Source organism: Leptonychotes weddellii, chromosome 1 (genome assembly GCF_054177405.1).
Source record: "Leptonychotes weddellii isolate Sample4059 chromosome 1, ASM5417740v2, whole genome shotgun sequence".
In the NCBI taxonomy this organism is placed as follows: Eukaryota; Metazoa; Chordata; class Mammalia; order Carnivora; family Phocidae; genus Leptonychotes; species Leptonychotes weddellii.
In genome coordinates this window covers 139,544,442-139,560,098 of record NC_138369.1, presented here as the reverse complement: position 1 = coordinate 139,560,098, position 15,657 = coordinate 139,544,442, and the positions used below count along the sequence as shown (strand labels likewise).

The window sequence follows — 15,657 nt, the reverse complement described above, 5'->3', positions numbered from 1 at the left end:
TGCCTGCCGCTCTGCCTACTTGTGCTCTCTAACTCTCTGTCAAATAAATAAATTAAAAAAAAAAAAAGATTTTATTTATTTATTTGGCAGAGAGACACAGCGAGAGAGGGAACACAAGCAGGGGGAGTGGGAGAAGGCGAAGCAGGCTTCCCACGGAGCAGGGAGCCTGATGCGGGGCTCGATCCCAGGACTCTGGGATCATGACCTGAGCCAAAGGCAGACACTTAATGACTGAGCCACCAGGTGCCCTGATAATAGAGTTTTTGTATTTCTTGTTCTCTTTGTTTGGTGATTACTTGTGTGAGAAGGGAAAAGTGACCTATTCATCTACTATTTTAAGACAGGAAGTCTTCTTTTAAATAGCTGCACAGTATCCCAGCTGTATGGCTATATCATAACTGATTTAACCAGCATCTTTCTGGTAGACACATGGATTATTGATCGTTTTTTTGCTATCACAAACCTTGCATCACTAAAACATCCTTATGTGTGTTTTTTATAGTTTCTTTTCATGTTTTGTGCACGTTTCTTTGTACATTTTTGTAAGGTAAATTTGTAGAAGTAAAATTGCCAAGCATACAACTGTTAATATAGATTTTAGATTTTGATAGCCCTTCAAAAGGGGTAACAGCGAGCAAGAGTTCTGTTTCTCCACATCTTCACCAGTGCTAGGTTTTGTACCACTTTCTTAGGATAATTCTCAAACACATAGACATTTGAAAGAATATTGCGTTCTCAGCACCGAGATTTGACAATTAGCATTTTACTATCCCTGCTTTATTAGATACCTGTTCAGTCTGTATTTCTTTCAGTGAGCTAGCATCTTTGCTCTTTGTATTAACCATTTGAAAACTGCTTTCTGTCCACGTTCCTTTTGGATAGGAGTTCTTTTTCATACTGATTTATAAAAGCTCTTTGAAAAGGGTCTTTTATCTATCATGAGTTGCCACTGTTTTCCCAGTTTGTTCATCTTTTGATTTTGTCTAAGGTGTTGTTTTGTTGTTTTTTTTAAACTGGTAGGCGCTGATATCATTAGGTCTGTGAAACTCCTTTGAAGTTTACTCATATGTATCTGTCTCTTCCACCAAGTCTTTCTAATACATACACACAAGCATTAATGAGCATCGTCACACAGACTGAAAATGTAGCCATGCTGGTATAAGAGAGGACCTGATCCTATCATCACATTGGAATATGTGATGACGAATATGTTTTTTTAAGCCTTAATAATGAGAAGTGATATTTTTTTAAGACTTTGATCATGGAATCATTTTTTAAAAGCCTCAGATATCAGTATTTCTTATTCTGAAAGATGTGATATGATAAATAGTAAATTGCTGAATTTTTGAGTGCTATTTTGTTTTACTTATATATGCCTCTGTTTCTTTACGGGTAAAATAAAGGAATCAGGGCATTAGATTTGGGGGCTCTTACAATGTAGTAACAACTATAACTTTCTAATATGTTGGAGTTGCATAGTACCTTGTACTTTTCAAAGGGCATTTATATGTATCATTTCATCTGATATGTACAGATAGATAGAGCAAGAGTTATTCCATTTTAACAGATTAGGAAACCACACTGGGAAATGAAGCTAGTTTGCTGAGGTTAATGACAGAACAGAAACTAGAACCCGGGACTTCTTTCTGTACGTTAGACTCTTTTTCTAGATGGTTTACAATAGTGATTTAAAAGAATGGAACCTAATATGCACAGCAGAATGATCTGGATAATTAAGATATTAGTCAGGTTAATAACATTTGCTACTTTTGAAAAATAAACAAGCTAATTAGTTGGGGTTTGGTATGTGTATGTGTGATATGTAGATAAAAGCTACAGTGGAAATTAATTTCAGACATAATTATCTCAACAAGGAATAGGGAAAAAGTCTTTTCCTACTTTTTAAAATGTGTATTATATTAGAATAGGCTATGGCAGCAAATAAACCCAAACTTGTCATTGCTCAGTATAATAGATGTTTTTTTTAAGTGGTCAGCGTCTATTTTTTATTCTGTCATTCTGGGCTGGGACCCAGGCTGAAAAGTACTCTTTCATTTTCAACTCATGACTTCCAGAGCTCCTGGGAGTCCTCTCTATCTTAGTAAGTCAGAAGGAATAAAGAGCATGAAAGGATGTGTGGCTTGCCTGATGATGGAACTCATTACTTTGACTTTCATTCTATCAGCTCAAGGTCAGTTACATGGTCATATCTAAATATTAAGGAGGCCAGGAAACATAATTCAACTGTGTGCATAAAAGAAGAGGGAGAACAGATTTTGGTGAACAGCTATCAGTCTACCTCATGTACTTATTTTAAAGTTTTCTTAAGAGTGACAAAGTAAGGTTTCTACATTGTAGAATTATAACTTGCGATATTCTTCCCAATTTAGGAATTACACTGTCAGAATATTTCCGTGACATGGGTTATCATGTCAGTATGATGGCTGACTCTACCTCTAGATGGGCAGAGGCTCTTAGAGAAATCTCTGGCCGCTTAGCTGAAATGCCTGCAGGTAAATCTTTGTATTGCTTATCATGTAAGAAGGCTGATAAGATTTTTAGGACTGGCTTAGACCCTCTCTTAAATTTCTTTTCATTTTTTCAGATAGTGGATATCCTGCATATCTTGGTGCCCGTCTGGCCTCTTTCTATGAGCGAGCAGGCCGGGTGAAATGTCTTGGAAATCCTGAAAGAGAAGGAAGTGTCAGCATTGTAGGAGCGTAAGCACCTCAACTGTTCACTTTTCAAAAGAAAAATTAAAAGTCATTTATTTTATTTTATTTTATTAAGATTTTATTTATTTATTTGACAGAGAGAGACACAGCGAGAGAGGGAACACAAGCAGGGGGAGTGGGAGAGGAAGAAGCAGGCTTCCCACTGAGCAGGGAGCCCGATGCAGGGCTCGATCCCAGAACCCTGGGATCATGACCTGAGCCAAAGGCAGACACTTAACGACTGATCCACCCAGGCGCCCCAAAAGTCATTAATTTTAAAGAGAAAAAATTCAGCTTCTTCTGAGGGTAGTGGTTCTTTTTTTTTTTTTTTAAAGATTTTATTTATTTATTTGAGAGAGAGAGAATGAGAGAGAGCACATGAGACGGGGGAGGGTCAGAGGGAGAAGCAGACTCCCCGCTGAGCAGGGAGCCCGATGTGGGACTCGATCCCAGGACTCCAGGATCATGACCTGAGCCGAAGGCAGCCGCTCAAACAACTGAGCCACCCAGGTGCCCGAGGGTAGTGGTTCTTAACCAAGACTGCACTCCAGGGTCACCCAAAGAGCTCCTTACAATGTACATGTTTAGGTTCTCTCTGCATATTCTGGTTATTCGACTTAACTGATTTATTATATTTAAGTCACAGTGTCTTAATAACTTAGAAATTTATAGACATGTTAAGGTAAGATTGTATCAAAGTAAAAACAAAATGAAGATCCATGATCACTACATAAAGCCATACTTTGTTTTTAGAGCTTTTTCTTCCTTCCTGTTTCATCTTTTGATTAGAATCACGAAACTGATTATATCTCTCATTTCTAGTACTAGAAGGTATTCAGTAGTTACCATTGCTATTTGCAATGTAGTACTGATTTTTATTAATATTTGTATGTCAGTTTTTCTTAGTTCTAAAGTTTAGTTCTAAAGGTTAGTTCGAGGGGCGCCTGGGTGGCTCAGCCAGTTAAGCGTCTGCCTTCGGCTCAGGTCATGATCCCAGGGTTCTGGGATCGAGCCCCACCTCGGGCTCCCTGCTCAGTGGGGATCCTGCTTCTCCTACTCCCTCTGTTTGTGCTCTCTGGCTCTCTCTCTAATAAATCTTAAAAAAAAAAATGTTAGTTCTAAAGTTATTTACATTAATATTGGCTTTTAAACGATTTTTATTTTCATATGCCAGCTACTTAATCTTCTATAATGCCTTTTTTCCCTTTAAATTTAGGGTTTCTCCACCTGGTGGTGATTTTTCTGATCCAGTTACATCTGCTACTCTTGGTATTGTTCAGGTATATCTTTTCCTAGCGTATAGTCAACTTCTGAGCTTTCTCACCCCGGCTCTGCTCTAATGTTACTAAATCATCGTGAAGTATTTAATCTACTCACTACAGAGTTAAGCAATAGGAAAGTCTGTTTTAGGAACATTCTTGTCACTGAGAGCTTTTAATACTGTCCATTGTTTCTTAGCTCTTTGCCTAAGATTTATAACAAATTTAATTTCTGTAAGTGGAAAATACATTCGGAATAGCAAAGTTTTATTAGTGTGAGAATAATATAGCCTTTAAGTGAGAGTAACCCTAGTTGTAGAAACAAATAGTCCTAAAAATGCATAATGGCAAAAACTCAGTAGAAGTTTCTTTTTTCTCATAGTATGATCCAAAGCAGATGATCTTATCAGAGGATGGCTCTTTTCCACTTACTAGTAATTCAGAGACCAGGGTTCCTACCAGCTTGGGGCTCCACCGTCACCTAGCCTTGTAACTGTCTGCATTTCTGGCTGGCACGAGGGAGACTGTGGAGAAGGCACACCCGCACTGTGAACTCTGAGCTCAGATGCAGTCACCCCACTCATTCTGTTGGCCACACCCAGATGAAAGCAAAGCTGGAAAATGTACTTTCTGCCTACGCAGCTGCTTCCCAGTGACAAGGCAGGAATTGCAGTGGATAGCTGGTCAACTTGGCCATCAAAAGAAGCCTAAATGAAAGATGTATACAAATCAGGGCTGTAGTAAAATTTTGATGTATTCATAACTGTGTGTATTATTCATGGGGGAAAAAGAATATTTGCTTATGTTTCTGTCAGTATCTGAGAAAAAAAATGGCAGAAGCTATATTTATAACTCTCAAGGTGTTTAACCTTTGCTAACATTTTGAGTTTCAATTTCAGGGAAAGGGCAAGCGAAGTTAAGAATGCATAAAAATATATGCGAACATTTGGCCTCAGAAAAATGACTGTTAGATCTTATTGGATTGGCCCTTAATCATAGGGAATTGAATTTAGTCAGAATGTTTCAAGGTGTTTAATCAAAGTGAAGAATCTATTCTCTCTCAGTAAGCATTTTCTGGTTCCTCTGTTTATATTGCATCATAATAAATCTTCAGAAGAGTCCATTCATTTTACTTCTATCAGATTTGCCATACTATTAAGGAAATTCAGATACAGTTTGAATTTGATTTATAGATAATATCCATCCTGAAACTAAAATGAATATATTTTTTTAAATTGTAAGTTGTATTCTATTTCAGTTATATGTGGGATATACTAAAAAGATTGATAATTTGACCAAAATATTATAGAATTGCATATTTAGGACAAATATACTTTAAGACTGTTAAAAAAATTTTTTTTTAAGAAAAATCATTGTATTTGTTTGTTTTGTTTTTAAATCAGGTGTTCTGGGGCTTAGATAAGAAACTAGCTCAACGTAAGCATTTCCCCTCTGTCAACTGGCTGATCAGCTATAGCAAGTACATGCGTGCCTTGGATGAGTACTATGACAAACACTTCACAGAATTTGTTCCTCTGAGGACCAAAGCTAAAGAGATTCTGCAGGAAGAAGAAGACCTGGCAGAAATTGTACAACTTGTGGGAAAGGTGAGTGGTTAAGTCCCACGGAGGACAGGTCTGTGAGTTAGAGTGGTATGTTGTAAGGACAGATAGAACCTTGGATATACAGATTCTTACCTAGCAAAATGAGTACTTATTAAATATTTTTTGAACTAATATAAGTTTAGCTTATCCTTTATCCAGCAGATATTTGAGGGTCCTGTTTGTGTTATGGAAGGTAGAAAGATGATTATTGTTTTGATTACCTATTGTTGAGTAACAAACCCACTTTGAACAGTGTTTTACTGCTCACAGTTTTGGGGTTGCACACCATGGAGAATGAGGTATGCAGGACCTGGAAGCAGACTGTGTGGCACACAGCAACATGGATGGATCTGAAAAAGAGCCAAAGACACATATGTGACTGCTTTACATAGTATAAAATACTAATACAAAATAAAATACACATTTCACATGAATTTTTGCACATAAAGGGATACACATAAAACACATTTTAATACTTACGGTTGGACACCTGGGTGGCTCAGTTGGTTAAGCAGCTGCCTTCGGCTCAGGTCATGATCCTGGGGTCCCAGGATCGAGTCCCACATCGGGCTCCCTGCTCAGTGGGGAGTCTGCTTCTCCCTCTGACCCTCCCCCCCTCGTGCTCTCTCTCTCAAATAAATAATAATAATAAATATTAAAAAAAAATACTTATGGTTGAAGCAGGGATTAGGGATAAAAGGGATTTAAAAAAACAGGAGAAAGAGGGGCGCCTGGGTGGCTCAGTTGGTTAAACAACTGCTTTTCGGCTCAGGTCATGATCCTGGAGTCCTGGGATCGAGTCCCGCATCGGACTCCCTGCTCAGCGGGGAGTCTGCTTCTCCCTCTGCCCCTCCTCCCTCTCATGCTCTCTGTCTCTCATTCTCTCTCTTGCAAATAAATAAAATCTTAAAAAAAAAAAAAAAACAGGAGAAAGAAAAGAAAGAAGACCTGATCCTTACCTCTAAGGAGCTTAGTTGCACAGAGATGACAAACAACTGCAGTTAGCTTACTGGGCCTGTCCCTTTGCCACAATTTCCAACAAATCTTTACCAGCTAGGCTGTTTAGGGTAATTGCCAAAGTTAAAGCTTTTGAGGCAGGGGTATTTAAAGAAGCTCTAACAGTACTCAGACACAGAAAAAAAATTTGCATTTATAGTTTCTTTTTTTTAAGATTTTATTTTTGAGTAATCTTTACCCCCAACATGGGGCTCAAACTCACAACCCCAACGTCAAGAGTTACATACTCCACTGACTAATCCAGCCAGGCACCCCATGCATTTACATAGTTCTAAACACCATGTAATGTTCTTTTTATTTTTATTTATTTTTTTTTTTTTAAAGATTTTATTTATTCATTTGAGACACAGAGATACAGAGAGAGAGAGAGCATGAGCGGCAGAGGGAGAGGAAGAAGCAGACTCCCCGCTGAGTCAGGAGCCCGATGTGGGACTCGATCCCAGGACCCTGGGATCATGACCTGAGCCGAAGGCAGACGCTTAACCATCTGAGCCACCCAGGCGCCTGTAATGTTCTTTTTAAAAAAAGTAACTGTTCATGGAATGTATTGATTTTTTTTTTTAAAGATTTTACTTAACTTATTTGTCAGAAAGAGAGAGAGACAGGGCACAAACAGGGGGAATGGCAGGCAGAGGGAGAAGCAGGCTCCCCGCTGAGCAGAGAGCTGGATGTGGGACTTGGTCCCAGGACCGCGGGATCATGACCTGAGCTGAAGGCAGACGCTTAACCAACTGAGCCCCCCAGGCATCCCTGTATAGATCTTTTTTGAAACAAACTCAGGATTCATAATTCAAATAGTTAAGCTAGCAAGACAATGTGAAGAAAGTGTTTCAAAAAAAGAACTTTTTTTTATTATGTTCAGTTAGCCAACATCAGTAAAAGAACATTAGTTTATTTGTATACCATGTTCATAGCAGCACTTATACATGATAGCTAAGAGGTAAAAGCAACCCAACTGTCTTTTGATTAATGAATGGATAAACAAAATGTGGCGTGTATATATGTAATGGGATATTATCCAGCCTTAAAAAGGAAGGAAAATTCTAACACATGCTGCAACATGGATGAATCTTTTTTTTTTTTTAAGATTTTATTTATTTATTTGAGAGAGAGAATGAGAGGGGGGAGGGTCAGAGAGAGAGGCAGACTCCCTGCTGAGCAGGGAGCCCGACATGGGACTCGATTCCGGGACTCCAGGATCACAACCCGAGCCGAAGGCAGTCGCTTAACCAACTGAGCCACCCAGGCGCCCCAACATGGATGAATCTTGAGGACATTATGTTAAGTGATATAAAGCAGTCACAAAAAGACAAATACGGGACGATTCCATCTAAAGTAGTGATATTCATAGAAACAGAAAGTGGAATGGTAGTTACCAGGTTCTGGGAGAGGAGGAAAAGGAGAATTGCTATTTAATGGATATAGAGTTTCAGATTTGCATGATGACCAGTTAAGGAAATCTGTTTCACAACAATGGGAATATAGTGAGCGCTATTGAACTACTTCAAAATGGTTAAGATGAAAAACTTGTTACATGTTTTTACCACAATAAAAAAATCAACAAGCAGTTATGAAGTGAATTTGTTAATGATAGATGACTGTGTGTTGATTATATAGTTTTTGCTTGGTTAATTGATTACAATCACTGATCCCATATTGAAGTAAATTTCTAAAAAATTTTTTTTTCTTCTAGGCTTCTCTAGCTGAAACAGATAAAATCACTCTGGAGGTAGCAAAACTTATCAAAGATGATTTCTTACAACAAAATGGATATACTCCTTATGACAGGTAACCTATCCTGATTTTCTTTTTTTATTTAAGGATTTTCTGTTGAGTTTTGAAGAAAGAGCCGCCTCCACATTAGAAATCCTTTTTTTTTCTCATACAGACAGAACTCTGACTCAATATATAGGTTTATTTTGTATTTTCATAGCAAACATCTAACGATCTAATATGTCCCCTTATCTTTGATTTTCCTCATTTGTGCAGTTTTGACAACAGTATTTTCACTCATTATCCAGCCTTTTTTTTTTAAAGGGATTTGCCACTTTTTTTTTTTAAGATTTTATTCATTTATCTGACAGAGCGAGCGAGAGAGCGAGCACAAGCAGGGGGAGTGGAAGAGGGAGAAGCAGGCTTCCCGCTGAGCAGGGAACCCGATGCGGGGCTCGATCCCAGGACCCCGGGATCATGACCTGAGCCGAAGGCACACACTTAACGACTGAGCCACCCCACGCTCCTATCCAGCCATCTTTAATTAGATTAGATTGTGGCGTAGTGCATGGAGCCTCCTTCAGATGCTTTTCTCACTACGTTTTACAGCTGCGCATGCCACTTCTACTCTTTTCCTAAGTAATTATGTCCTACTTTCCTGCTCCATTTCCCAATAGTCCTAGTCTTCTTTCTTTCTGCCATAGTCTCTGTTAGCTGTCCCACTTGTGTGTGCTACTGCTGTGGCTTATTTAAAGTCCCCATTTCGGGGCGCCTGGGTGGCTCAGTCATTAAGCGTCTGCCTTCGGCTCAGGTCATGGTCCCAGGGTCCTGGGATCGGGCCCCGCATCGGGCTCCCTGCTCGGCGGGAAGCCTGCTTCTCCCTCTCCCACTCCCCCTGCTTGTGTGCCCTCTCTCGCTGTGCCTCTCTCTCTGTCAAATAAATAAGTAAAATCTTTAAAAAAAAAAAACAAAAAAAAAACTAGCAGACAAAAAAATCCCTATTATATGATCTTTAAAAAAAATAAAGTCCCCATTTCTTTTAAACTTCGATAAATTGAGCCCTTTGATCATAGGCTAGCTTTTCTCCCTCAAATCATATTTGGACTGAAGAGGGAACTGAACACATAGGAATATTACCAGAATGTAGGACAAGCAGAAAATATGGCAATAGCCTCAAAAATCTGTATCAGGAACTTAAGAAGCTCTGGCCACCCATACAAAGATAACTCAACCAAAGGAAAATTCTTCAGAAAGTGTAATACAGAATGTGCATGAAATTGTGTATGCAAGTGTGTTTAAATGTATCAGAAAGTTGATAGGCATGCATGTGATCCAAATTGAATATTAACTTGTGTGTCATTATTAAAAGGTGTGGGTAAGTGAAAATGAACAATTAATGGGGGAAGGGACTACTGTTCACCTTAGGAAATTGCAGTTTTCTGCTTTTCTATTACTCATTAAACCTTAATCCCACTGTCACAAGGAGTTCTTGCAATTCATTTATTTTACCGTCTGGGTTACTCCTTTAACTGTACTGTACAAAAACAAACTCTCAGAGAGTTGTTAGATTATAGCAGTACTGTTTGATTGTTCTTCCTCTTTGATTATTTTAATAGATAAAAATAAACATCACTCTTAAGTAAATAAATATCTCCGTTTATCCATCCCCCCCCATATTTCATCTGTGCCAAAAAGCTCTGGTCAAGTAGTTGTTAGTCTTTTCCACTTTTGTTTTCATTCATTATCATCCAATAAATAAAAGTAGTCTGCATATTTAAATAAAAAAGCTAATGCTCCGGTATTTTATAGATAAAGTATGAACCTGCTTTGGATTTTATTTTTATTATTTTGATTTTCATTTATACCCGAGGTTCTGCCCATTCTACAAGACAGTCGGGATGCTGTCCAACATGATTGCATTTTATGATATGGCCCGGAGAGCTGTCGAAACCACTGCACAGAGTGACAATAAAATCACATGGTCCATTATCCGTGAGCACATGGGGGAGATTCTCTATAAGCTTTCCTCTATGAAATTCAAGGTATATTTTGCTTCTACCTAACTTTTTATAGTAAGAAATGTTTCTTTTTATTTTTTTAACTCTGTACAAACAGCCTATTTATTCACAAACCTGGTGTGTGAAACTTGGGTTTATCATTTTCACACATGCTCAGGTTATGTAAAACCAGAAGAGACCGTAAATTTACATTCAAATAGGAATTCTAGAGATAAAAATTATACTATGTCATGTCTAAAATAAATGCTGACGTGTTTTCCCTTTTGTCTTAACTGCCAGGCAATTTAGAGCTAAAATCATGGCTGAGCAGCAATTACTTTTCCTCAAGTACCTATTACCATCTTACCTCCATGCTCATCTGAAATGACTTAATGCTGTTTACTTCTAAGTATCCTGTTACACACCATTTTTTTTCCCTATTACCCATCACTTTTAACTTTCAGGTGGATTCTCTTTTTTTTTTGAAGTGCACAACATAAATAGATAATTAAATGAAATTATTTGTAGAAGCTTGAATGTGTAAAATTGTTTTTAAAGTATTTGATCAATTGGGTTTCTAAGTGATGACATCCAGATATATTTACTAATCACCTATTGAGAAATTGAGAACGGTTCTCTGACTGTGTGTTCTATATATAGTGTTTGTTTACACTGTAGGTTGAAAATAAATCTTTAAAAATAGACACTCACTGTATCAAGAATTTTAAAATATTCACACTCTTTGAGACTTCATTCCAATTCAAAACATATAACCCAAGGAAATAATCAGAGATTTTTTTTTAGGTAAAGTATAGTTGACATTAATCAGAGATTTTTTATATGAACATATAAAATATTGTTTATTAAACTTCTTAAATGTCATTCAAGAGTGAACAGGGTCAACAGTACATTATGGCATATACAATTATAGCAACATATTATGAAGACATTAATACTGTTTTTTCAAAGAAAATCCAAAGATATGGGGAAATGCTTATGGTATAATGAGTGAAAAAAATCAAGTTGCAAAAAAATTCCGTATGTAATTTGATCCAGATTTTATTTTTAAAAATTACACATTCATATGGATAAAGAAAATGTGATACACACACAAATACCATGGAGTATTACTCAACCATACAAAAGAATGAAATCTTGCCACTTGCAACATGGATGGATCTAGAGAGTATAATGCTAAGTGAGATAAGTCAGTTAGAGGAAGGCAAATACCGTATGATTTCACTCATGTGGAATTTAGGAAACAAAACAAACGAACAAGGGAAAGAAGAGACAAACCAAAAAACAGACTCTTTAATATATAGAGAACAGTCTGGTAGTTGCCAGAGGGGAGATGGGAGGGGAGATGAATGAAATAGGTGAAGAGGATTAAGAGTACACTGTTACTGATTCACCTGGGTGGTTCAGTCGGTTAAGCTTCTGCCTTCGGCTGAGGTCACGATCCCAGGCTCCTGGATTGAGTTCCACGTCGGGCTCCTTGCACAACGGGGAGCCTGCTGCTCCCCCTGCTTGTGCTCTCTCTCTCTGACAAATGAATAAATAAAATCTTAAAAAAAAAAAAAGAATCACTATATTGTATATCTGAAACTAATACAACACTGTATTTTATTGCTGAAATAAATAAAATTATACATTCATATGAAGAGATAAAAAAATATATCCAATAATAATATAGTGATGATTTCTAGTAGTGTGATTCAAGTTGGTATCTTTTTCGTGTTTACAGCATACTATATCAAATTGACATCCGAAGTTTTTTTTTTAAACTCTTATTTTGTTTTTAAAGATTTATTTATTTATTCAAGAGAGCAAGAGCACAAATGGGGAAGGAGCAGAGAGAGAGAGAGAATCCTCAAGGGACTCCTCACTGAACACGGAGCCAGGCACAGGGCTCAGTTGCAGGGCCCTGAGATCATGACCTGAGCCGAAATTAGGAGTCGGCTGCTTAACCAAATGAGCCACCCAGGCGCCCCCTCAGTTGTTTTCTTATGTCATTAAATATTCTTCTGTAGCATTATTTTGTGGCTGGAGAGTAATATTTTCCTATTGTTAAGTATTTAGGAAATTTCCAGTTGTTGGTATGGACAGCTTTGTTTCTGTAGTTGGTTTTGTGTATTTTCCTATTATACGTTCCCAGAAGTAGACCGATTTGGTTAGAGAGCTTAAATATTTTAAAGTCTCTTTTATTTATACATAAAGTCTATTTTATACATACTGCTCAGTTAAGTTGTTTTCCATAGAGATTTAAAATGTGTTGCCTTTTAAGATTATTTTAGAAATTTTACTTCCCTGTGCCAATGTGATATTATGAGACCTTGAACAGTAAATTGTTTTGACCAAATTAATTCCAACTATCATGTACATGCAGTAGAATACATCTAATATGTGATATTGTATAATTTCCCCATATTTTGCATATTGTTGAGGATAAATCCATTGGTCACTGAATACAATTAGCAAGCCAAATACAAAACCAAAATTTTGTCTCTTTTAAAAAAAATTAAATGCAATTTAGTTAACATATAGTGTATTATTAGTTTCAGGGGAATCAAAATTTTGTCTTCTTTCTCTTAGGTTGGAGTGTTCCTCCTTGCATACATTTCTACTCTTAAAGGAAAATAAGGATAATTTTTGACTCCTGCCTGTGTTTTGCCAGTATACCTCACTTAACCTAATACTCAAAATATGTTCAAAATAAGTAACTTACTACCTGTTCTGAAAATTATTTTCCAAAGGTAAATTGAGTTCTGTACTGTCTTTTCTCAGGATCCAGTGAAAGATGGTGAGGCAAAGATCAAGGCCGACTATGCACAACTTCTTGAAGATATGCAGAACGCATTTCGTAGCCTTGAAGATTAGAACTGTGATTTCTTTCCTTCCTTTCCTCAGCAACCTCCTCTCATGTGTATATTTTCCTAAATTTCTCATCTCCAAACCCTTTGCTTCTTTATTGTGCAGCTTTGAGACTAGTGCCTACGTGTGTTATCATTTGTTTCCCTGTTTATCTGGTAGGTCTTATATAAAACAAACATTCCTTTGTTCCAGTGTTTGAAGGGCCTCCATGATCCTTTCTCCGAAGTGGTGAATGTAGTAAATATGATATATAATGGCTACACTACTGTAAACTTGTCTGTAGGGTGACATCCCTACTTGTCCTCGGTTTGCCCTTTCCTCCTCGCCTTTAAATTGTAAACAGGACTACTGCATGTACTCTCTTTGCAATAGATTTGGAATGGAAGGCCAGATTTCTATACATTTTGACAGGTACTTTGTGAAATGACTCTATCTCTGTGGTAAGGTTATTTGCAGCTTAGCATTTTGCTGAGTAACTGCTTTGCAGGATATAATTGCCTTTTTCTAAAAACATGAATGATTAATGTTCCAATTATGCATTGCTTTCCCCAGTATAAATCAGGAATGTTTGTAGGAAACTGTTGGGAACTCTGCTGTTTTTAAAACAGGCATTTGTGGGACTCAGCACAGTATATGAATCAGTACCCTCTAAAAAGGTGGAAAAGGGGCCAGGTGGTCAAACTTAAAACATCATCTTGTTAAAGCATATTTATTTCACTATGAAAAATTCAGTATCAAGGACTATACTACTACATTACTAAGAAATTCTTTTTAAAATCACATTTAAAACAATCACCGGAACTTGATCCACATCACACCCTTTCCTTTTTCTCAAACGTCTTAGAAGCCTGAGCTTCTAAGAATCATGTGGCAGTGGGATGGGCAGTAAAATGCCACAGAGAAGGTATTCAGTATGGTTAAAGGCTGTTTGCACCATTAAGGACCAGCTGGACCGTAGTGAAAATTGGGGCCAGAGTGGCATTATGTTTTTACAAGATAGATATGTGTCACGTGTTTGCATGTTTGTTTGCTTAGTGAACTTTTGAACAACCAGTTTACCAGTTTACTGGTTCAAAAGATTTCTCAGAATATCTGTAGCAATAGCAGCATAACAGTTTCCATGCTGCTTCATAGGGAGGAAATTAATTCTCCTATGTGCTGATGACAGAATCTGGGTCATGTGAGAAGAAAGATAATTTCATCCTGTCTTTTCAGTATATGTTTTAAAATAATAATTTCTGTGTCTGTGTAAGGCACGCTACAGAACAGCTCTGAGAGCAACAGTTTCTCTATTAACTCTTTCTGACCAACAGTGCTGGCACCATTGCTTCCTCTTTGGGAAGAGGAAAGGGTATGTGAATATGTCTAACAATCGCAAATACCCAAACGTAATAGCATAAGTAAAGTATTTATTTTATGCCTCAGTATATTATTATTTAATTTTTAGTAACGTATTTCTTTTGGTCCGTTAAGGAAAGATGCCGTGAGTAGAGAATTTAGCTATAGTTTGTTGAAATCCTTGCAGAGTGCATGTTTTTACAGTGGCTTGCTACTCAGGATAGATATTCTTCCACGCAGCTTTTTTTTTTTAACCTTTCCGAATATTGGAAGATAAAAATTATGCAGTGATTTGTTGAGATGCGGACTTAATGGTGCTGCTTTATCAGTTTGCTTCCAATGTGGCCTCCTACCCAGAGGCCCTGAGACCAGTGGAAATGAAAAGGATTTCAAAAATGTTCTATTCCTACCTTAAACTGACCAGCAAACTAGGACTGTGATAGTAGTGAATGATATGATGAAGAAAGTTTTACCAAGTTTGTTTTTTGTTGTTCTGAATTTACAATGTAATTCCTACTCCCTTTTAAGAATGTTGATGTATGGGTGTGAAGAGGCTAGAGATAGAAGATGCTCTGCTATTCATTGTAAGTGTCCTTCAACCTATATGTTGTAGAATTTCAGATTGGTCACTGATCATATTTCTTTGGTAAGAATGTGTTAAAATTACAACAATCTTTTAAAAAGATGATGCAGTTCTATATTGTGCTATGCCTGGTCCTAAGTGGAGCCAGTTAAACAAGTTTCATATGTATTTTTCCAGTGGTAAATCTCACACATTGTACCCTTTGGAAATTTCCTTCCATCCTGAAGAACGAATAGAAGAGGCCATATATATTGCCTCCTTATCCTTGAGATTTCACTATCTTTATGTTAAAAGCTGTGTATAATTGTTAAAATCTATGAAAGAATAAAAAGTGGATTTAAATTAACATTTTTTTCTTCGCATGTGTGTGTGTTTGCTAGAAAACATGCCACCTATTTGTATTTTGACTTACTGTTTTCAATATAAACTTCAAAATTTTTTGTTTCTCCCTTTCTTTATAGATTATTACTTAAGATCATGAAATTGAATTGGGGCCCTCACGATAGACTGCAAAAAGGCCTATAATCATATACCAGTATGATTTGGAAGTGTAGTACACAG

General features: G+C 37.2%; 1 protein-coding gene across 2 annotated transcripts in view; it reads left to right on the top strand.

The window, feature by feature from the left end:
- The window catches only part of ATP6V1A (ATPase H+ transporting V1 subunit A), a 58,214-nt gene extending 42,772 nt beyond the window's left edge, over window positions 1–15,442 (top strand). For both annotated transcript variants that reach the window (XM_081796883.1, XM_081796890.1), the window contains 7 exons: window positions 2,391–2,513; window positions 2,606–2,720; window positions 3,931–3,994; window positions 5,377–5,580; window positions 8,288–8,382; window positions 10,178–10,349; window positions 13,089–15,442. In XM_081796883.1, the coding sequence (XP_081653009.1) occupies window positions 2,391–2,513; window positions 2,606–2,720; window positions 3,931–3,994; window positions 5,377–5,580; window positions 8,288–8,382; window positions 10,178–10,349; window positions 13,089–13,181 (866 nt within the window). In that variant the 3' untranslated portion in view covers window positions 13,182–15,442. The remainder of the gene's footprint in view (window positions 1–2,390; window positions 2,514–2,605; window positions 2,721–3,930; window positions 3,995–5,376; window positions 5,581–8,287; window positions 8,383–10,177; window positions 10,350–13,088) is intronic.
- The last annotated feature ends 215 nt before the right edge of the window (window positions 15,443–15,657 follow it).